The sequence below is a fragment of the Magnolia sinica genome, chromosome 18 (assembly GCF_029962835.1).
Source record: "Magnolia sinica isolate HGM2019 chromosome 18, MsV1, whole genome shotgun sequence".
Taxonomy (NCBI): Eukaryota; Viridiplantae; Streptophyta; class Magnoliopsida; order Magnoliales; family Magnoliaceae; genus Magnolia; species Magnolia sinica.
Window position 1 is genome coordinate 10,241,267 of NC_080590.1, and position 24,051 is coordinate 10,265,317.

General features: G+C 39.9%; 1 protein-coding gene and 1 pseudogene across 2 annotated transcripts; one reads left to right on the forward strand and one right to left on the reverse strand.

Moving 5' to 3' along the window:
* Positions 1 to 2,730: 2,730 nt before the first annotated feature.
* LOC131232444 (actin-related protein 2/3 complex subunit 5A) lies at positions 2,731 to 17,424 on the forward strand. 2 transcript variants are annotated; one of them, XM_058228675.1, is made up of 4 exons: positions 2,731 to 3,020; positions 3,096 to 3,168; positions 3,374 to 3,474; positions 12,441 to 12,969. In XM_058228675.1, the coding sequence occupies exons 1-4, from the start codon at positions 2,908 to 2,910 to the stop codon at positions 12,529 to 12,531; spliced, it is 378 nt and encodes a 125-aa protein (XP_058084658.1). In that variant the 5' UTR covers positions 2,731 to 2,907; the 3' UTR covers positions 12,532 to 12,969. The 2 variants fall into 2 exon arrangements, with proteins under 2 accessions (XP_058084658.1, XP_058084657.1); XM_058228674.1 differs by lacking the exon at positions 12,441 to 12,969 and adding an exon at positions 17,170 to 17,424 and having other exon boundaries at positions 2,738 to 3,020.
* Positions 17,425 to 20,435: 3,011 nt separating this feature from the next.
* Positions 20,436 to 23,541, reverse strand: LOC131233078 (homeobox-leucine zipper protein HAT4-like; annotated as a pseudogene).
* Between the last annotated feature and the right edge of the window lie 510 nt (positions 23,542 to 24,051).

Consider the following 24,051-nt stretch of genomic DNA (forward strand, 5'->3'; position numbering starts at 1 on the left):
GATTGGGTATTACATCTTCGCAAATCAGACTGGTTGGGTCATGAAATAGACCTGACCCTTATAATTAATATTTGTATGCGTGGGTTGCCACGTAAGGAGATAGAGATGACTCTCTGGGGTAGGTGAGGCATATGTTCTAGACCCATCTGATGAATGGTTGGCATCTCCCACGTATTTCATCACAATGAAGGATGAATCATGTGATGATTAACACACATCTATCGATGGTATAAACCGTCTTTCATCTCAAATAAATGAAGCACATAGTTCGTTAATCCAGACTGTTGGTTTGTTGTGTCCAACGGTGGATAGAGCAGGTCTCAGAAAACCTGTCATTTGAACCTCCCAGCTACCAATATCTAGACCTTTATTTTTTTCAGTTGAATGTGAACCGTCTATGGTAAACCAAAACGGAAAAGCTAATATTGTTCTATCACGTAGCATTTTGACACATAGTCCAGTTTGGCCTGCTCAATTTTCAGTTTGGCTTGCTCAATTTTCAATTTGGCCCGCTCAATTTTCGATTTGGCCCGCACAATTTTGATTTGTCTGCTCGAATTTTCGTTTGCTTTGCTTCAATTTCGATTTGACACGTAGTCCAGTTTGGCCTGCTCAATTTTCAGTTTGGCTTGCTCAATTTTCAATTTGGCCCGCTCAATTTCCAGTTTGTCTCGCTCAATTTCCAATTTGGCCCGCTCAATTTCCAGTTTGTCCCGCTCAATTTTTAGTAAATTCCCTTCACTTCACGATCATTTCCATGCATTTCACGGTCATTTCCACACATTTCACGGTCATTTCTAGCGATTCCGTTTAGATTCACAGTCATTTCGATGCACTTCACGGTCAATTCCCTTCACTTCACGGTCATTTCCATGCATTTCACAGTCATTTCGCTTCACTGCAGGGTCATTTCCATGCATTTCACGGTCATTTTCGTCGATTTCGTTTAGATTCACGGTCATTTCCATGCACTTCACGGTCAATTCCCTTCACTTCATGGTCATTTCCACGCATTTCACGGTCAATTCGCTTCACTACACCGTCATTTCCATGCATTTCATGGTCATCTCTGGCAATTCCGTTTAGATTCACGGTCATTTTCATACACTTCATGGTCAATTCCCTTCACTTCACGATCATTCCCACGCATTTCACGATCAATTCGCTTCACTTCACGGTCATTTCATTGCATTTCACGGTCATTTCCGGCAATTTAGATTCATGGTCATTTCCATGCACATCACGGTCAATTCCCTTCACTTCACGATCATTTCATGCATTTCACGGTCAATTCGCTTCAATTCACGGTCATTTTCATTCATTTTATGGTCAGGTCAATTCGCTTCACTTCACGGTCATTTCCATGCATTTCATGGTCATTCCCGGTGATTCCATGTTGATATTCTTGTTATATGAATAAAGAAAGAAATGAAAAAAAGAGAAAAATTTTTTATATGCTTATATATACATATTTATATAAATATGTGTTAAAGAAAAATGTAGGTAGAATAAAATTTTACATGTAAAAAAAGGGAAAAAAAAATTGCACAGGGATACAGCTATAGCTATGGTTATAATCCGTAGCCATAGATAACAGTAATTCGGCGATCAATCGCGGATCTCGCGATTCCATCGCAAGTCGCTGTCCTGATCAGCGATTAATCGCAGATTCCGTGATTCCACCCCCGATCTATGGCTACGGATTAAAACCGTAGTGATAACCGTAGCTATAACCATATGTGTTATATCCAAACCATCCATCTATTTGGCGAGCTCATATTAAGGCTTGAGATGAAAAATAAGACAGATCTAACCATCAAGTGGACCACACTGTAAAAGGCAGTGGGAAATTGAGCGTCTACCATTGAAACCCTTTTAGGGGTTGCAGAAGTTTTGGATCATTATAAAATTTGTTTTTCCTTTTCATCCATGCCTTTGTGACCTTATGAATAGATTGGATGGAAAATAAATGTTATGGTGGGCCCTACAAAATTTTTAACGGTGAAAATCAATTTCCCCGCTGCCCTTTGTGGTGTGGTCCAGTTGATCTTTGGATATGATTTTTTTTTTTTTTTGGGATAATGCTCCAAAATGATCTCGAAATATGGATGAACGTTGTGGATATAATAAATATATAGCTGTGGGGCCATGTAGCTTTGATCTCTTTTAAGCCATTCGTACAACTCTCAGTTAGAGGAGCGTCGGCGCTCGTCTTCGCAGTGAAAAGGAGGGGTAGTTTCGTCCTCAAAGTCGCTGTCCGCACGTGCTAGTCTAAGTTGGTAACTAAAGTTTGTATTCCTTCATAAAAACCGCTGGATAAAAGGTTTTGTCTACAGTGGTCATTTTCTCCGGAGATATCATTTTAGGCTATGATCCAAACGGAGTTATTTGATACTCTGGCTGCACATGATGCTTGATACGCAGGCACCTAGATAAAATAATTTACATTCTTAAAATCAGATTGGTTGAAAAATCGTAGCCACTCGATGATTTATTTTATTATTATTATTATTTTTTTTGAGATATCCTCTACCGTCCAATAAATGTCCAACACTCTAATGTCTAGACAATCAAATACGATTATTTTAATTCTCAATACATCTAAACCAGCGTTCATAATTTTGGACAGTTCATTTTTTTAATAATTATATGCCACGTATGCAGTTTCTTGGTAGTTTACAACTGCCTGCGTATCATCTATCACACTCTGCCGGAGTATCAAAGTATTTTACTTTCCTTGGAAGGGCAAAAACCAACAGTAGGTTCTTCTCTGAGAGGGTCAGTATCGGAAGAGAAGAAGAACCCTCCTTCTATTCCTCTCTCATCAGATTTCAAATGGACAGGAACCGTAGATGAGACATCATCAGGCAGAGGAGAGCCGTGGGATCGAATCCCACATCAATATCAATGGCTGGACAGACACATCAACAACAAGACGGGTTCGTCGAAGCCGACAACGCCGAAGCCATCATCGCCAGAATCGAACACAAATCCCGCAAAATCGAAACCCTACTCAAGCAGTAAGCACTTCTACTCTTACTTGTGACGAAAATGCCCCTCATAATTTCTCATAATTCCATTTATATTCCTGAAAGGTCTAAACCGGTCGAAGCCCTCAAAACCGCTCTCGAAGGATCTCCTCCGAAGACCCGAGATGAGAGATGCAAGGTTCTTTTATCTTCTCTTTATTTCTTATTTTAAAATTTTAATTTTTTATTTGAATTATCGATTTTTGATATCTAGATGCGACAATGATTGATTTGCGCGTACACCCAATTTTCCATTCTAAGAATTGAAGTAGTACTTTAAAAAAAAATATAAAAAATAAAAATTTTCCTAATAGTTGTTTGCAATGTCTGGAAAAAAATTGCAGTCAGCAAATTGGATAGTGGTGCATCGGGCGATGATGGCCATCAAAGATGTGGATGGGATGTTCTCCTCATTGGATCCGGAATACTACGACATCCTCATGAAGTCGGTACCTTCTCTTTGACACCTGTTATATATATATATATATATATATATATATATATATATATATAGGGAAGCTTTTTGATTTGCTTTATGTTGTGATGATTTGCAATTTATAACCAAAAAAACTGGAATTTCTTATGTCGATATATTTTGTTGGGGTCAAATTATGTGTTCTTTCTGGCCGTTTGATTTGCTTACATCAGAAATGGGTGATTCTACAAACTCGTGCTGGATTATATGGATTTGAAACTCATGCCTGCAATCACAGTGATGAATCTTGTCATTCATAGTTTCTCATCTCAGAAATTTCCTTACTATATGACTAGTCCCTAGAGAAATATAGAGAGAGGAGGAAATGATCTCCAAATGGTCTTTATTGACTTCGAGAAGGCTTACAATAGGATCCTTGGAGTGTCCGGCGGGTGTTGGGAGAGAGGAGTTTCAAGAGGATATATTGGCATGATTAAGGATATGTATGAGGGAGCGGTAACAAATGTGAGGACCACTAGTGGAGAGACAAGTGAGTTTGCAATTATTGTAGGCTTGCACCAAGGGTTGGCATTGAGCCTTTACTTTTTCACATTGGTTCTGGATGAATTAATGAGGCATTTGGAGGAAGAGATATCATGGTGTATGTTGTTTACATATGACATAGTTTTAATTGACAAGATGAGGGTGGGAGTAAACACAAAGCTAGATTTATGGACAGGTGCTTTAAAAGGATTTAAAATTAGTCGAACTAAAATAGAGTATATGGAGTGCAATTTTAGTAATGATAGGACTGTGAACCAAGAATTAGTAACGATTGCTGACCAAGAAGTTTCCCAAAATAACCACTATTGATATCTGGGTCGATATTTCAATATAGAGGAGAGATTTAGAAGGATGTTGCCCATAGAATTCATGCGGGGTGGAAGAAATGGAAATTTGCCGAGTTACGTGATCGTCATGACCCACTCAAATTGAAAGAGAAATTTTATAGGATGGCTATAAGATTTGCCACACTTCATGGGACAAAATGTTGAGCAGTTAAGGAACAACATGTTCATAGGATGAGTGTGTCCAAACTGAGGACGTTGAGATGGATGAGTGGCCACACAAGGAAGGATAGAATTTGAAATGAATGCGTTTTAGGGAATATAAGAGCAGCACCAATAGGTAATAAGAGAAGGGAAGTAGACTTAGAGGGTTTGGTCATGTGGAATAGATACCAAGGACTGCATTGGTTAGGAATGTGTTCTTAGAAGTTGAAGCCTCTAAAAGGGCAAGGGGAAGACACAAAAGGACATGGGTGGAGGTAGTAAGAAAAGACTTGATGGCCTTGATTTAACTAAAGTTGTGGTCCATGATAGAGTGGAATGGTAGAAAATGATTCATGTAGCTGACCCTAATTAGTTGGGATAAAGCGTAGATGATGATGATGATACGACTGGTGGAGATACCTATGGTTCCACCGTTGTAATTTGAAGGTTGTGGGGATTGTGCTAATTCCTTGGGCTATAAATGTTATGGAATTCTGTAATTGTGCTCTAGGACTTTGTGAAGATTGAAGTGATGTAGGACGGCCTAATCCAACCTTAAATGATCATGGTATTTGAAAGGGGCAGATTCATGCAATCTTTAAAAACAAATAAATATCAGCTTGCTTTATACATCATAAACACAAGAAAGAAATAAGGTTAATATAGCATTGATTAGAGCCATCCATCACAAACACGAAGTATTGAATCTTAAAATCTGAATTTAGTTGGATCCGGCGAAAGATAGAACTTTCGTCTTGCAATATGTCTGTCTAACGATCCAAGTGGATTTTCTAATCTAGAAAAATAGGAATTTCCTGGAATGGGAAATCTGAAAAATTCAGGAAAAAAAAATGGTGGTTCTTCAAATTTAGATTTGGGTGATGGGTTTTATGGGGGAATGAAAAGGGGATGAAAATCTTTTGAGATCTAATGATTTAGACAAAAAGAAACAAGATTTGGCTTCTAGATCTAAATATTCTAGGAGAAAAGGAAGAGAATGGAGTTAAAGAAAAGAGTACCTTGAGAAAAGAGAGAAGGAGAAAGAAGTAGAGGATGAGAAATCATTTACCTGGGCCTCACGCCCTCTTCCAATCACTGGAAGTTGAAGACGAAATCGTCAGAGGCAAAAAAAGCTCTTTTTTTTTTTTTTTTTCATAAACATAACATCTCAAGTGACTACCACTGCCAGGATTGACACCAAGGACAACTTTGCCCTTATCATCTTTAGGCTTAGGCGGTGCACTAGCCTGCGCCCTAGGCTGACTTCCAATGTTAGGTTTGGTTCCCTGAAAACCAGATCTAACAGTAAAGTCTCGGGACTCAAAGCGCCTCGTGACAGGAGACTTTAGGTAAAACTCTAACTCCTGTACAACTTGGTAAGCCTAATCATCCAAGTCACCCATTGCATGGATCATAAGCTCACGCTGCAGATCCATGCGAAGACCCACCTTGAAACGCGCTAGCATCACTAAGGGATCCTCCTGAATATCACACCGCATCATATACTCCTCAAATTTTGCGATGTAATCTGCAACCGACATAGATCCTTGGCGTAATGCTTGCCATTGATCTAGGAGCTTTTGACGGTAAGAGAGAGGAAGATATTTTTCCTTTAATAACTCTTTCATCTCTACCCAATGTGCGACTGAGACACCTCCTGATCTCTCGATCCTACGCTCCATATTTGTCCAAAATAGTTTAGCTTGACCCACAAGTTTCATTTTCGCAAACCACACCTGTTGGTTCTCAGACATCTTATACCATTCGAAATAATGGTCCATGTCCGCTAACCAATCAAGGAATGATTTTGGGTCAAGACGCTCATCAAAACTAGGAGCATCTACTTTAACACTCTTTAAGACCCTCTCATCGACATTATAACGGTCTTGATACTCGAAAACGGGTTGCGAATTTTGCGCCCCTCCACGTCCTACCCGTCGGCCACGTACTCCACGACCTCTACCACGATTTTCTACCCGTTCCTCAACTACTCCCCCTACGTGAGACTGTTCATCCCCTCCAATGTCGGAGATTTCTCTTAGGGATGCTTCTATTTGATCCATACGGGTATTCGTGTTCCTAGATTGTGCCTCAATGGCGGCTAAAAGTTGGTTGATTGTGTTCATCATCTCAGTCAACTGTTCCATATTGAAAATCGGGTGTAGACCAAATCCTCTACTAGTCCGAGTAGGCATACACAATAAGACTCAACTTAGGTTTCCTAAGATACGACTCTAAGAGATTATTTTGACACAAGACTATAGACACCGATGATCCTAACCTTTAGAATGATGCAAATGTGGAAAAATTCAGATCTAGACTCTTTTTTTTGTGTGTGCGAATCTGAAAATTTCAGATCTAGACTCCATATGCGATGCATGAAACCCTAGAGAAAAAAATAATAAATAAAAATCTAGACTCTCGATAACTCGATCTAAGACGACCCAATGCAAGGACCTAAGCTTTGATACCAAAAATTGATGTAGGACAATTAACCACTTGCTCTAAAAGCTCGAACTGTTAGAGTATAACGAATTAATCCCTTTATCTCATTGCCCAGGCCCCACTTCTCATGAGTTAGGCCCTCGGTCGAACCCCCCTCGTGGGCCCTAAATCACATGGGTACTGCCTCACACGAGCTACCCATGTCACACGGGTGGGGCCCAAATCTCACGAGCCACCTGCCTCACACAGGCCGCCCATCCCGAATGTGCCCCTGCATCTCATAGGCCACCCCACTCGAGCCCGGTGTGAAAATGCCCCTGCATTATGAAGCCATGTGGATTTTTTATTTTAAAAACAATGCTTTCTTTCCTAGCTTTCACTTTTACCACTAGACTTACAAAGAATAGCTTTCCGTAGGAAGTCTCAATGGGGGTTAGGCTTCTTGTATTCAATCCACTTACGGAAGGCTTCCTTGACCGAAATAGGGTGGATGTAGTGTTCAACCGAGTTATTAAGATTTTCCTTTCGAACTTGGCATACCACTCGTAGTTGAGGAAACCAAAGTACTCCTCCCTTGAATGGGTTTTTTTTGGGGGGGGGGGGAGAGGCCGACTGATGTACCCTCAGAGGCTACCTTAAATGGCTCGCCTTTGACGCTGCTTGATGGCTAACATGTCAAAGGCTTGGGCTGCCTTAAATGGCAAGATGAGAACTGAAGGAGGTCAGACGAGGGTGAAGGTGGCGACTCCGGCCTAATAGGGGGGTGGGGACGCAAGATGCCTTACATTTTTGGGGCCTAGGTGGTAACACCTAGGTAGAATATCGTTCACCCATCCTCATCTTCATCAGAGTTCACCTTTAAAAAATAATTTTTTTTGCCAAAGTTTGAAAGTCACGCAAGTGTTTGGTAGGAAGACCTTCATTTTGCTAAGAGTTCACATTTCAAAAAAAAAAAAAAAACACTTCATTAGACTTGTTGCAAAGTTTGCAAGTTGCGCAAGTGTTTGGTAGGAAGACCTTCATTTTGCTAAGAGTTCACCTTTCAAAAAAAAAAAAAAAACACTTCATTAGAGTTGTTGCAAAGTTTGCAAGTTGCGCAAGTGTTTGGTAGGAAGACCTTCATTTTGCTAAGAGTTCACCTTTCAAATAATAATAAAAAAAAACTTCATGAGAGTTGTTGCAAAGTTTGCAAGTCGCGCAAGTGCTTGGTAGGAAGACCTTCATTTTGCTAAGAGTGGGAAGCTTATCATGGAGAAGCTTCCACATGAAAAACCAAATTTTAGAAACACAAGGAAGCTTCTATACTTCCAGTTGGTTAATTGGTCCTGTCTAACTGGCCCAACCAATTTTGTTTTGGCTGCTTGAGAGGAAAGGTGCCAGTTGGGTCCATTGTCCACGCCAGGCAATCTTTGTAGAGCGATTGGGATATGGATACTCAGGATTTCAGCTGTCCATTAAGCCAACCAAGTTTGTTCCACTAACCGTTTATTCCACATATTATTTGAGAGGATAAACTCGCCATGCAATTAGGCAGAGATGCAGCTGCTAGTTTGAATTTGTGTATCTCAATTCTCAACTAGTGTTTTAAATAGCAAATAGCGTGTAGCGTAGTGTTCACTCCTCTAAAGTGTGACTACATGCCACTTCTAGATTTTTAATTAAGGTCACGCTTGGTTGCACCAAATATTATGTAATTTCATAATATTTTGCACCAAATTAGACTGATAATAATGGAATTTCATGATATTTGGTGCAACCGAACATAACCTAAAATAATAGGAAAAATAGGGCAAAGATTAACTATAAAGATAAAGAAAGAGCAACAGAGGTTTATTGCTACTTTTATTATTTTACTAAAATTGCTGAAAAGATTAACTAAGTTTTATTAAAATCGCTGAAAAAATTATCTAATGTTTGAAAGGCAATCATCTCCACGGAGCATAAGTTTCGGGAAGCCATCTCCTTTTCGCTTGGAAAGGGGAATCGGATCCACGTTTGGGTTGACCATTGGTGTGGGGACACACCTTTGCAAGAGAGATTTCTGAGCATTGCTAATATCGCCACGAACCACTTTATCCTTGTCGATCGTTGCTACTCTATAGTGGGCGGATCGGTTGTATGGTCTCCCATGTGTCAAAGAAATATGTCGGACATGGAGTTTGACGAGTTACTCGTTACCTCGACTTCTCGAAGCCCTTCATACCATCGCCTTAAGAAGAAGACTCGATGATTTGGAAAGTTCACAGCTCTAGCGCAACCTCAGTTAGATCTTTCTATGGTTTGATCTCTAAGCTGACCACCATGCCTTCCTTTCCATTTCACCAGTGGTCTTACGGTGCTCCCCTGAGGATCGCATCCCAAAGCTTGTTGGGAGGAAGAGAGTTCTAACGATAGATAACCTTCAAAGGAGATCCCTTACTTTCCCCAACATATGTCTGATGTGCATGGAAGATGCGGAGTCGGTCAATCACCTCTTCATACATTGTTCCTTTGCACGTGAAGTGTGGAACCACTTCTTTTTTATATTTCAAATATCTTGGGTGATGCCGAAATTTGTAGATCTCCTCTTATGGGCTTTGCATGGAGTTGCCATCGGGAACTCCCAGAAAGCTATCCAGAGGCTTATCTCTTTGGAAATATTCTGGTTCATTTGGAAGTGCCGCAACACCCGATGCTTCAAAAACAAGAGCCCCTCCGTTGAATAGATTATCTGTTTAGTGAAATTTGCTATCTCAGAATGGGCCCCTTTTGTAAAGGCAACAAAGGCCGCTAATCTTGACTCTTGGTTGTTGTCCTAGCTGCTGGGTTGCATTCTTTTTTGCCCTAAGGCGGTTTTCTTAGTAAAAATTCAGTTGCCTCTCAATTTATTTATTTATCTATTTATTAAAAACAAGAAAAGTGTAACAAGTCATTGAAAACATTAATTGATTTTTATTTTAGTAAAAAATAACCTGTACTATAAGCTATGTAGAGTGTAGCATATGTAATATGTAGCATTACGGATAAGCAATGCTACATGGAGTGAGCTATATGCTACACAGTCTAATCTATTTAGAACACTAATCTCAACCAAGCAGGAGGATGCCTCTCTTTTTTTTTTTTTTTTTTTTTTTTTTTTTTTTTTTTTGTAAAAAAATAAATAAATAGGGGGAATTGAATGATGTAGAAATGTAGGGCAATGTTATTTTCATGAATTAAGTCTGGATATCATAGGTACTAAATTTATGCTGTATCAGACTATTAGGAACTTGACCAGGACTTTACTCGCCGTGGTTCTTGCATGGATCTCTGTATCGTTTATTTATTTTTGGTGTCTGTTTTCCAGGGTTTCATTTAAGGGTTAGGTGTTCTTAGGTTTTTACCACTAGAAATCTTCTCGGTGATTTCTATGGTAGATGTGGGTGGATTGCAAGTGAATTGTGATTGGAAAATTGGATTTTTATTTCTTGTTCCTAATGATCTGTGTAAATCTGGCAATAACACAGAATAGATAAGTTGAATGTTGTGATATATATTTGATAAAATTTTTAGTTACTCCTCGGACAAAAAAGAGAGGACTTTGCAGTGACTAGGCTTCCTTCGAATGGTATAAGAAGTGAGGCTTTTGTGGATATCTCTTCATTTCTGGATAAAATGACTGTACATTGCATTTTCTTGTGCAATAACTGGCTTTTTATTCAAATAGCAAAGGATGTATGGTTTTGTTGTTTTATCTTGGTTTCACGAGGAATCAACTACTAACTAGGACCTAGTTGACAATGGGTTCTAGCATGCAAAAGCTAAGATCTTTAATGGAAACTCCATGAAATTACATTCGTACTAAAATTGGTCAGACGGGTGGATATTTAGCTAGTTTCTAAGATTGAGAATAGAATCTAACATGTTCTACACATAACTCAGCCAAGTAATTGGCATGGCAGCTCTTCTCAGATTTGCTGTTTGGCATGTGGCTACATATAGATGTGTGTGTGTGGAGAGGGTGCATGGAGTCTAGCAACCTCTATACTCATATATAATTTATCTTAACAATAATTGCTACTGAGGGACTCCTATGCATTCCTGCATTTATCATTTGGCATATGCTAACTTGTTGTCTCTGTATGCCAGCATGTAATGTGTATATGAGGCGCGTTCTGACTAGTCTGTTTTACTGCTGCTTGTAGCCTACCACTATTGTGTGAGTTAGATACTCAAACAGTTAACCTTGTTTCTTCAGTAAATATTGAAGGCAGGTTAGAAGCATAGAGTTAGTAGCAAGGTTCTGACAAGCAATTATCCATATTTGCTACATGAAGATCCCATTGTGGAATGTAGGGGTTTCTGGCTATTCTGTACTGTGTATTCATGTTCAAGGATTTAGTAAGAAAACTTGACACTAGCGCCTTAATTTATAGTTGTTTCGAAGCTGAAAAACGAGCTTCAAAATAAGGAAGTGCATGCAATGATGTTACAGGAATCAAAATAGTATGGTGTGCGTGCATGCGCGCGCTATAAAGAAAGTGTCAGTGGTGGATTGTCCAATTTTATTTGGTGGAAATTCATGATATTTTCTCTGGAATTGGATATATGGGTTCAACATTTTCTGTCACTAAACCAATGGTTCAGTGCTAGAGGGAATGAATCGTAATGATTTTGATACATTTGGGTAGATATGCGAATGTTATGGCAGATACATGGCTAAGGGGGCTAAGGTGCACATCGCCCGTCCCTTTGTATGGGGGAATCTTTCCACATGCCTTGATGTGGTTCCTTAATTTTTGATAAAGTTTCCATTGCAACTGGTTTTCAAAGAGATTCACCAATAATTTAGTGATAGAGGGAATGAGTTGTAATGATATGGACACGTGGGTAGATATGTTATGGCAAAGTCGTTGGCTAAAGGGGCTAAGGGATCCATTGCCTTTCACTTTGGGGACTCATTCCAAATAATTGATGTAGTTCCTTTAATTTTGATAAAGTTTCCATTACCTCTAAAAAAAGTTATTCTTTTCCTTTGTTCTTTTCATTTTCCTCTATTTTAATTGGGACCAGAATATGTGATGTAGTTTCTTATTTTTATCTCAACAATATTTTAATTATCAAGATATTTTCATTATTGACCTTTCAAGTTATTTTTTCCATTAGCAATAATAAAGAAATCTGTTCCGGGGAGTAGACTGTGATTCGTCGGTTTCAGGGGCCAGGATGTGGCAAGTGGGATTGTAGTTATTTGGGATCCTGATGTTCTTGAGGAGGATAATATTGGATTGCTATCTGTTCAATTATTTAGCTTGGTAGTTGGTAGCTGTTGATGGTTTCTTTCTCGAGTCCCTGGTCATAAAGATCGCATGTGGTCCTAGTTATAATCCGTTTGAAATGTTTGGAATCATCCATATGTGTTGGGAATTTTTTTATGTGGTCTGTTTCACCGTAGGTTGGTTGAATTAACGATAACATTTTTTTTTTTGAAATGATGAGTTCACGAGTTGGAATGAACTAACTGTTTTTAATGTCTACTAGGGATTCATCCTCCAAAGAATGGTATGGGGTATGGACTGATCCGCCTTCATTACTTGGGGCATGGACTTTAGAAGGTGACAGCAGTATGTAGCGATCTCAGAAATGACTCACCACTGTAGTGAGGAATAAGCTTGGACTTTCATTCCAAAGATGTTTTGAAAGAAAATGACACGCTTTTCTATAAACAGGATGGAGGAATTGAATGATGTAGGAATGTAGGGCAACGTTAGTTTAAGAATGAAGGCTGTATATTACATGGGTATTAAATTGTGCTGGAGCAGGAGCTTGATCACATTTCTACTTGCTGAGGTTCTTGTATGGACTTCAATGTTGTTAATTGACTTTTGGTGTCTGTATTTCAGGGTTTCATCTGAGGGGTCTGTTTTGTTAGGGTTTGACCACTAGAAATCTTCTGTGATTTCTGTGGTAGTTATAGGCAGATTGCAGGTGAACTTTGGATGGAAAATTGGATTTTATGTCTTGTTTCTAATGCATTGGCATAAATCTGGCAGTGATGCAGAATGTATCAGCTGATTGTTGTGATGGATGTTTGATGAGAACTTCAGAGTGACCAGGCTTCTGGAGGATGGCATAAGAAGTGGGGCTTTTGTGGGTTTCTCTTCATTTCTCCAGAAAACAACTGTTCATTACATTTCCTCATTAAGTAATGGGCTTTTGTTCAATTAGGAAAGGATTTAGGTTCTGTTGTTTTCTCATAAATCAACTACTCATTGCAGACCCCTCGTGGACATGGTTCTAGCATTTAAAAGCTAATATCTTTATTGGAATAGCCAAAGATACTGCACTCGTACTAAAATCTAATGGATGGGAATGGAGATTTCATTTTCTAGGTTCAAAGATTCTGAACAGAATGTAATGCAGCCTACACATAACGCAGCCTTGATCTTAATATATGTATAGAGATTTCATGAGTTAGCTTCTCTAGTTTTGGGCCAGGTCATCCACTCAGCAGGTCTCATTGACACACTGGTCAGACGTTCTTCATGTGTGCCAGTTTTGGCATGGGTGTCCAAGTGTAGAGTGTGCACACAGAAGGTGCATGCCACCCAGTAAAGCTCTATACATATATAATGTATACTAAATAGTAATAACTGTTAGGGGTTCCTATATATTCATACCCTCAAAGAAAGAAAAAAAAAAAAAGAATTACTGTGTAGTCCTGCATTTACTATTTGGCATATGCAGTTTTACTTTTGTTTTCTGTGTCAGCATGTAATGTGTATACAAGGTATATTGTGACTTGTGCTGTTGTACTGCTGGTTGTAGCCTACTATAATTGTATGAATCAGATTTTCAAATGGTCAATCTTGTTTCTTCAGTGAACTACAGAAGGCAGGGTCAGGAGTGCATATGAGAAAGGCTAGATAGTATGAAGTATCACCCTGGAATAAGGAAAATCATATAATTAACAACCAACACTACGTAAGTATCGCCCTGAAATAGGAAAATCATATAATTACCAACCAATGTTACCCATTTTTCCCAACGACAATAATTGCATTTGGTGAAGTGTCCAGGAGACGAGATTCTACACCAAAATTCACCTGGAAACTCCTGCCAATTGAACTGCCTAATGATCACCCAGAGTTTAATAAACTTTGGGCCTGCAAAATCTCTAACACATCGAAATAGTTAGAGAATCTGAAATTACCAAAAGTTTGTGAATCTAAACAGAGAAAGGACTCAAATACTTAGAACATGAGAATGTCACAGGTTGTGTTAGATAACCAACAAGTTCAGGTCCTTCATGTGCACACAATTCATAGTGCAAAGTTATAGTTACTGAATGACCTCTTCAAAGAGATAGTTTATTATAGTTCATTCTGACCCTCTCTGGTTTCTTTACATTTCCCAAACATCAAGTTTTCAAATTATCACAGTTCCATGAACTTGCCACAAATTCGGAGGGTATTATTGACTATTAACACAATGCTACCTGCCAGTAACAACTCATCCAATTTTTTATGCATCTTTAAACTTCCTTGAACAGTTGAAAGAAAGTTTCACAACAATTAACTCTGCCAAGGTTCATATCCCATGTAACACAGGCTAGTCCATACCATACTATTAGAAGTCCCACCCTAGTAGACATTAGAAACAATAATTTCTTGCTTGTATGGGGAATATGAGCGAATATTTCCTATATCCTTTTGTTGTTGTATTGTGTGGAGTGCTGGTTGTTTTTCTGAATGTTATGACTGTTATTGATGAAGGAGATCCTTGCAGTTCTATTGTTGTCTTTTCTCATTTCCTTTCTTTGTGCTGTATCTTTGCCTTCAAATGTCTTTGGGAACTTTGAACGTTAGCATGGAAAGTAGGAAGATGAATCCCTTTAGCTTTTCAATGAAGCAATATTTTTGGAAGTTTCAATACTCTTCTCAAAGGTAATTTCCTGTGACCAACATTGAAAAGCTTACCATAAATTTTTTTTTTTTTTTTTTGTACTGATAATCAATTTTATTAAAAAAACAGTTGAAGCCAAAGAATACAAACAAGGAGAAAAAAAAAAAAATTACAACCAAAAGACCCATTACAACTCTGACCAGCTAACAGGAAACTGATCAAGGACTAAAATATTAGCTGCTTTCACCCATTCCATTACATTCAATTTCGCCCTATTTAAAACTTCTGAGAGACGACCCCTTCGATTGCTGAAGAAATGATTGTTTTTCCAACCAAATGCACCATAACCCTGCTAGTAAACACAGATGCCAAACCCTATTAAAAGCTAACCATCCTATGGTCAATGACCAATCATAATGATGCCTTCAAGAATATCTTTTTGATGCTACTTGAGCGATTGTATGATTGAACGAGAAACCTGTGTGGCAGTGGTAAATTTAGATTGTAGTGGGCATTGGTTATTGAGAAGTTCATTACATCAAGGGTGTAGCTATTTACAGGTGTAAAATGATATTCTAGGTGTTGATATGTTGTAATATGCCTTTCTGTATAAAATTTGGGTTGATCAGCTAGACATGGGCTGTTGTTTATGGGCTGGTTGGATGACACTAGGTTGGCTTCGGCAACCTACACCTTAAATTGTTTGCTTGGCTATGTTGGGAAAATATATCTATAGTTCTTGCTTAGCGTAGAGATTTTTTGATTGCCTTAGCCCATCTGTTAAAATTGAGCCGAAATCATTGGCCGGCCACCGATTGGTTGGCAGTGGGCCAAGAAAAATAAACCTAAATGGGCCTCATCTAGAAATTGTTATTGGGCCTTCATTGTTTTTCCCCTTTCTTTTTTAGGTGGAAGGCCCAACCGCCAATTCCTGCAAATTGGGCCATAGGCACCCTAATGATCACAACTGAGGCCTTGTTTGGTTGTCTCTTAAAAAATGAGTTCGTATCGTTTTAGTTGATAGGTTGCTCACATCCAAAGTTGTTCTATGACTTCAACGAGAATACTCTTTGACCACTCGAAAAATATTTCTCTGCTAGGAACCAAATGGATTAGAAATTAGCATTAGGGGAGAATGCTAGCATTTGGTATTTGTTTTTATGAGGAAGCTATAAATCATTGGAAGATTACAGTATTTGTTCTTTTTTATTTTTATTTTCATTATTTTATTTTATTTTATTTTATTTTTTGGATACTTGATGTAATTCAATATCATGTAAACCAATTTTCTGGGAGAATACAGGAATCAAAATATCTGTCTTGTGGGTTGACAGAAGCATATCAGAAAGCCTCGATAGCGCGAATATTCTTTGCAATTTCATTAATTGGTCTGTGTTAAATCTGAAGGTTTGAATTGGTTTATTTGGGTGTGCTGCGTCTTTTCCTTTTACTATCAAATCGTCTTTTCCTTTTACTATCAAAATCAAGGACTTCTTCATAATATGGATGTATTCAGGTGAGGTGTCAATGTGAACCTTTGCCATGGCCAGTTCCAAGAGCCAGGAAAAAGAGGAAGTTAGTGTCTGGTGGGCAGCCAACAGTGGAACAGTTTTTGTACCATTAAAAGCCAACCCAAATTGTTGGGAGAAATGCTAAGATGATGATGATTATGATGTCTTTCAAAGAAAAAAAAAAAGAAAAAAGAAGAAAAAAGACGATGATGACTATGATGATGAAGCTCCTCTTTAAAGGAGATGACAACACCTTTTTTTTTTTACACACGCACTCACACCCCACATACACCCACACACTCACACTACAGTAGGATTTCATCACAAATGGCTACTCGAACCCATGACCTTGTGTTGAAACTCTTGTGAGTCTACCACTGAGGCATGAATAAGGACCCAGGAGGAGATGACAACACTTAAATCTCATTGATTGCAACATAATTGTCTGCTTCCAAGGGGCTAACACTTGCCAGCTGCCCAACCAATTGCAGTTCTGGAGGCCCTGCAAGCGACTCAAGAAATTTTACAGACTTCAATTGTGAACAATTTTTCTTTATTGAAATCACAAATCCCAGGCGGACCACAGAACACTTGCGATATACCGCCTTTCGTCCCTCACAACACTGCATTTAGTATCCACCACGCATGAGGTGGTCCTTCATTTATCGACCTTTTCAACGGCTCTTCCTTTCTCATTGATGGGCGATGAAAAGTCCCTATCACGATCCTATAACTTATTCCAAACATGTGGTAATGGCACTTATGGTGTTGAGTGTCGTATTACCCTATCAAAAGAAGTTGGCTGACATTCTTCTGAAGACATCTAAGAACCTAATTTTAATTACAATTTTCAGGTATTTGTATAGAGGCTTGGCAACTGGAGACCGACCTACATGCGATCAATGCCTGCGGATTCACGAGAAACTGACGGAGAGAGCTGGTTTGGGATGCATACTGCGTTCACTTGCCGACACCGTCAATACTGTTTAATACTGCCGTTTGACAAAATCTACGAAGGACACCACTGTAGTCTCTGGTTCCAGTCTGTTTGTAATTTACCCAACATAGCTGTCTTTTGTTAATTTATTGAGAGTTGCTTTAGAATCTTAGGGCCTGTTTGGCCAGTGGTAGTAAGTTGTATTAAATGGGATTGCATTGCTAATCCCACCTCGGGATTAGGAATGGCATATTTGGAAGGAGTGTGGGATGGGATTAAAATTAATTTTATAGGCTTCAGAAAATGAGCCTTATGTTGGAAAGTGTGAGATGGGATTTTCAAATCCCATAATGATGAATTTCCAAGTGTAATTTGAAAGGAAATTCTGGGATTTACTTTTAATTGCATACATTCCAAATATGGTATTGGAAAACATAGGATACACCCAATCTAGGGACAATACCTTACACATGCATTTATTGTTACTTTTACAATTCTATCCACCTTAATCCCACCTAATGTAGTTGGCCAAACGGGCCCTAAGGATTTAAAGATACCAGGTTGATCCGGACAAGTAGGCAATCCATATATATAATATGTTCTTTTCCCCAATATTGGTTGATTAGTCATCCCTCCCTCCCTCCCATTTATTTCCTTTGTGGACCTAATGGGCGTAGAAAATGAGGGGTTAGGCAACAGGATTTCCCATTTTAGCTCTCTTCATAGCTGGGGAAAAATGGTTCTTATTTGGAAAACCCGTTCTTTTCCTTGTCAATGTTGTAGTTGGAAAAGCATTCTCCCTCACCGGATGGTGGGACATTGGTAAGTTTCCAAGGCATGGAGCTATTATATTGCTGATCCTTGTGAGCTTATATGGTGATTTAGGGCCATTTTCTTTATAATATATTATTCACAACTCCCACTTGAGGTTTAGGCACAGAACGCATTGTAAGGGAGAGGTAGAGGGCTAAGGTACAGGTGCATGTTATGGGCAAAAAGGAGAAGTGCCAAATGGTTTAGACGGCGAACCATTCCCACTTTTTCAGGTGTTGTGGCCCACTTTGTTGGTGGTGCAGGTTACATGAAAATTGTAGTAGGAAGGATGCGGATTGGGTACTGCACTGTCTGTCCCCTTGCTATGAATAGATGAGGGCACCGAGTGGACACCATGATGTGCGGGTTTTATCCATTTTTCCATATCATTCTATGTTACAGGCCAAAAAATGAGGCAGTTCTGAGGCTCAAGTGGACTACACATGAAGTAGAGGTGATGATGACACCCGCTGTTGAAACCTTCCGAGGGCCCACCCTGATAGTTAATTGCCATCCAATCTGTTCATAAGGTCACATAAACCTAGATGAAGGTAAAACACAAATATCGACCAAAACTTGTGGCCGTTGAAAAGTTTTTGATGGTAAGTGTTTAATCCCCACTCTGTGGTCTATTTGAGCCCTGGAGCTACCTCCCTTTTTGGCTTGTTGCCTAAAAATGATATGGAAGAATGGATGAGCAGGGTGGATAAAACCTATGCATAAACGGTGGCCCCTCATAGCTCGTCTGTTCCTAGTTTTTAACTAGTGAAGGGCGGAGGTGGTAGCTGATACGCTTAGTAGTTCCACTCACACAAAAGAATTGAAAGGACAAAAATGGCTCCGAATACATACTATTTTTTGTTTTCAAACAATTGGCCATGACATCTGCGGAAAAATCTGAACTATCCCATACTAACCAGATACATTTTCAAAATTACGAATTTGTCCTCCCTTGATAGCATTATACATAGTAGAGACTAGTTGTTGCGTGTTTTCCCCGTGCCACGGTCCCACTGCAGGTACCCACTCATCTTGTTGCATCTTTTCATGCGTCTATAATAGCAAACTTGCATTTGTTTGCTCTCTATATTATCAGAGTGCCCGCCTTGGCTGCTGTGTATGAAGATTGGGCTAGGCTCGCACTTGTTCCATCCGGCCCAGCCCATAACATGTGCAACTCACATGTGGAGTAGAGCGGTGGTGGTTTGTAAGATGGGGAGAAGCGGTCAAAAAGGGATTACTGGATACTCTGGCAGAGTGCGATGTTGAAACTCGGACACTTGATATTTTGCACGTGGCACACAAACAGTCGATTGGGTGCCGGTAAACGCTGTACGCTATAGACTGTGGGGTCCACTGTGACGTGTCTTATCCACTCATTTTTTAAGCTCATTTTAGGGCATGAGCCCATAACAGAAGCATATCCACAGCAGAAGTAGACCGCGCACATAGGAAACAATGGGAATTGAACACCTACAATCTAAATCCAAAACTTCTTGGAGGCCACACAAGTTTTGAAGCAAGCTAATATTTGTGTTTTACCTTCATCCGTCTCTGTTACCTTACGAACATGATTACTGTGGGTCCTAAGAAAGTTTCAGCGGTGGATTTCTTGTGGTTTACGGATTCTGTTTTAATTTTGGATTCGTCCCCTAAAATGCGGTGATAAAACAGATGTATGGCATAGATAAAAACAAACATCACAGTGGGTCCTACAGGGTTTACTCCGTGGCTAACTGGGTTACTCAGTACCCAATTTGAGTCAAAGTGGGGGAAATCACGTTGGATGGTCTAGTTTTCAAATTTTATTGATGTAATGTCTCTAATCTTTATTTTGTTGAATCGGACCCATGACCATTTATTGAATGTCTGCCAATCTACCAACCAGAAAATCACACAGATATTATACTTAATATCAATGACCCCCCTCACTTAATTTTGATTCATTGTCTCCCGCATGGCAGATCGCTTGCACCTTTTTAGATTCCCAAAATATCGTTTGCGGTCAGTCTGATACAGAGTAAATACATGTGGGGAACCCGCACTGTTTGTGGGAATTGAAATTTCTATTTAAACCTTTTTCTTCTCATACATGTTTCCGCTTCAACTGTTAAAAGCCATTCCTTTAAACAAAGCAACCCCAGCTATTGTCGTGCGTTTCCTTCAATGGTCCAGAACTTGCCCCCCTTATGGTGGGGTAAACAATCAGAGTCGCATGTGATTTCGAATACCAGATTAGATTATAGAAAAAAAAAAGAGAGAGGAAGAAAGCTATACAAAGCAGGTGGGGGATGTGAATACAAATGTATTACGATGTTTTGACTCGTCAAACCTACTACTCAAGGTCTCTCTCAAATAATATATATATATATATATAGAACAAAAACGGAGAAAAAAATATAGAAAAAAAAGGGGAGGAAGAAGAAGATAAACGTCACCCAGCAAACAAGCAAATCCGCATGATGTGATGATCTCATAAAATTCGAGATAAAAGCAGCTAGCATGCGCGACTGCCTGTAGCCCACCTACCCCTCCCTCATTTCGGTTAGCACTTTTTTAAGTTAAAACGTTTTTTTTTTTTTTAGAATGACCAAAGTGCCCTTTCAATATCGTCATGAACGGGAAGGATGAGGAGCATCGAGAGCGCGGACGATCGGGGCTGCACCCCAGGAGGAGGGGGTGGGAAGGTGGTGGTGGTGGTGCTGTTGCGGCCTGGGGTCGGAGAGAGAGACGCGGTCGCAGGAAGGGCAGAGGGTGAGGGTGGTGGGAGGAGTCATTTGCATGTAGAGTTGAGGAGAGAGCTTGAGGGCTCTCAGCTCCTGCACCTCCTTGTGCAGCCTCCTGTTCTCCTCCGTCAGGTTCTCGCAGCACCTCCTCAGGAACTCGCAGTCCACCTCCGTTTGCTTCAGCTTCGTCCTGTTCCGTTTTCCATCCACCGCAGATTAGTTAAAAGTAAAAAGGAAAAAAAAGAAGAAAAAAGAAGAAATTTATAGATATCTCGATGCGAACTCTACAAGTGTATTATTTCAAAGAGAAAATTTCCACAAGCCAATCGGTCTCACCTTGCCCTGCGGTTTTGGAACCAGACTTCGACTTGTCGAGGACGGAGATTCAGCTGCTTTGCCAACGCCAGCTTTTGCTTCTGTTTTGGTTTCCACACAAAATAACGGGAAAATCAGTTCCCTTTCTTCCTTCCCTTCTCTATTCTCTATTACTTTCTTTCTACAGTTCTACAGTATCCACATACCCATGGAAAAATGGCTGTGTGCTATATATTTCAAAACTCGAAATGGAAAATGGGGGTACCCATAGATCCTCCTCCTATCTGGATGTGTGAACGGTGGACTCATCTACTTGGTGTGGGGACGCCCAAAAGCACGTGTTACTATTTACACGTGTAAGACCGAGCGTGTAAAAATTAGATACACGTGCAGAGGGTGCTGATCGGGTCAGCCAACCGAGAATCATTGGATACGCGTATGTGTATCTTTGAGCTATGTAAATGCATTGGCTCGGCAATTCGAATACATCCCCACGCATTGTAATAAGATACGATGGGATAATCCACAACCTTTGAAAGCAAAAGACTTGAAATAATCCGATTAAGAGCTTTGCTGGATTTCCAACATTCCAATGGAAACTCGTCATATGAATGGTTTGGATTAAACTTCTTGGAGCACAGAAGGCTCTGATTAAGCTGATATTTATGTTTTCTCTTCATCCAGGTCCATGCGACCTTGTGAAGAGGTTAGATGGCTAATAAACTTCTTAAATCCTTACTGTTTTATGTGTAATGGTCCGCTTTAGCTTTGGATGTGCCTTTTTTTTTAATGGGCTTATGCTCTTACAATGATCTAAAAAAGATTACGGACGGTGTGGATTTAAAACATAAATCATTGTGGGGCCCAAAAAAAATTCCATACGCTTGTTGTGTAGTAGACAATCTATCTTGGGAGAGAGAAATCCGGCATATCATGTTAACCAGAGTAACAGGGGATGACGTGGACCAATTAGAAGGGACGGCACTGAATTTTTCAGTGCCTTCAACGCAGAAGATGGGCACTCGATGATACCCACCCATTAGAAAGAGTGCGATCGGGGATGACGTTGTACGTTTGTATTTAGTGAGCACTTTTTCATTAATGACTAAACGACCTCTATTTATTATTCCAGAAAATTTTTATCCTTGCCGTTCCTTCTTGTGACGAAAATACCCTGAGATGAAAGAAGAAAAGATGAGAAACAGGGGAGTTTTCTGCTTACAGGGTTGAGAGTGTTGTGCTCTTTGAAGCTCTCTTCAAGCACGGCCGACTGGTCTTTGGAAAGCCTGAGCTTCTTCCTTGATAACGCGTCGCAGTCTTCCTCGTCGCTGATCCCTCGAGAGCAAGCCCTCTCGATTTCATTCTCCTCTCCGATCGGATCCCGCTCGCTCCTCTTCCCACTCACGCTCGATACAGTGCTGTTTGGAGAGGAGACACCAGTTTCCTCCTCGCAGTCGGCCGTCGACGGCATCCGATTCACGTCGATCCCTTTCAGGAAAGATTGAGTCTCGCCTCTGTAGATCTCGGAATTCCGCTCTGCATGGATTTGGTTCAAGTCAGGCGAAGTTTGTTCTGATAGAGAGACTCCGAAATGAAAGATCTGAAAATTAGGTTGGAAAGTCGTAAGACTTTCTGAAATCGTAGCTCTAGGGCCCGCTTCAGACACACGGCCTGATCAGGACCCTTCATTTATATGGACGTCTACCGTAAATCCAAGCTAATAGCAAAGCCCATCGGATTGTCCAGCTCGCGATTTTGACAGCATTAGCCATCCCAGCTGGGCTGCACTGTACGAACGGACCTGATCATAGATTATGTGGTTCATATGCGGTTTAGGTACACGAAAACTACAAATCGAGTGGTTCTCTCATATCAATTGATTGGATTCATTTCCGACGAGAATCCGTGGAATCTCAGCAAAATCGCTACAATCGTTTGAATCGCAGCGAAAAAAAAAATATAAAAAAATCCCACGAACACATCTATCGCGACTCAAAAAAGCAGAAAAATCGCCAAAGGAAGTCACAGAAACCCGATATTTCATCAGATCTGGAGATTCCTAGCGAAAAAAAACGCAAAAGAAGAAAAGCGTATCCGATCCAAGCATGCAGAAAGCAAATCTCAAAAATACCAGCTGCTGATGACAGAACGTCGTTCCACGAGCTTCTCTGCAGCGTGAAAGTCGAAGGGGACGACGACGCGATCGTCGAAGGCATGAGATTTAACAGGAATGCATTGCGATTCTCCGACGAGCTCAAGCTCAAGCTCAGTCCTAGATCTTCCTTTCCCACAATCATTTTCCTTTCTCCCTTTTGCTTCTGTTTCTCTCTTTCCTTTGATCTTTTTCCAGAGCTCGGGTTTGAAAAGGCGAAGAGAGAAAGACCAGAGTAGAAATGCGGAAACAAGGCCTTTTCCAGCGTTTTACAGTACAGCGGTTGAGGGATGAGTATGTGGTTATATAGATATGTATAGAAATCGTAAGGTGAACCGACGGAGTTCACTCGCCTCTTACACGTGTGAAATTAGTATACGTATTTAATATCCAATCCGTTCATCTTGTGAGACCCACTATTTTATTAATTTATTAAAAGTCTGAACTGATGATAAAAAAACATACAGTCATCTATAAGAAAAATTGGTATCAGACGTCTATATTCAGCGATGATTATGGCCTTTTAATTTGTATTTTGGTTTTGATTTTTGGATCAAGGAATGACCACATGAATCCGTATTGTATGGATGGACCAGATATTTAACACGTACGATTTTTAATCACATGCGATGAGAAATAATCTCCATGTTTCTCACACGAGCGAGTACGGTTCAGGTTCTTTGGCAGAGAGAGCTGATCAATCATCACTTGTGTCCGGTTTACAATTTTCTCAATGATGTGTGGCTGCCTGCCTAACCATTGCTCTGGTTTTTCTAATTAACTTAACCATGGT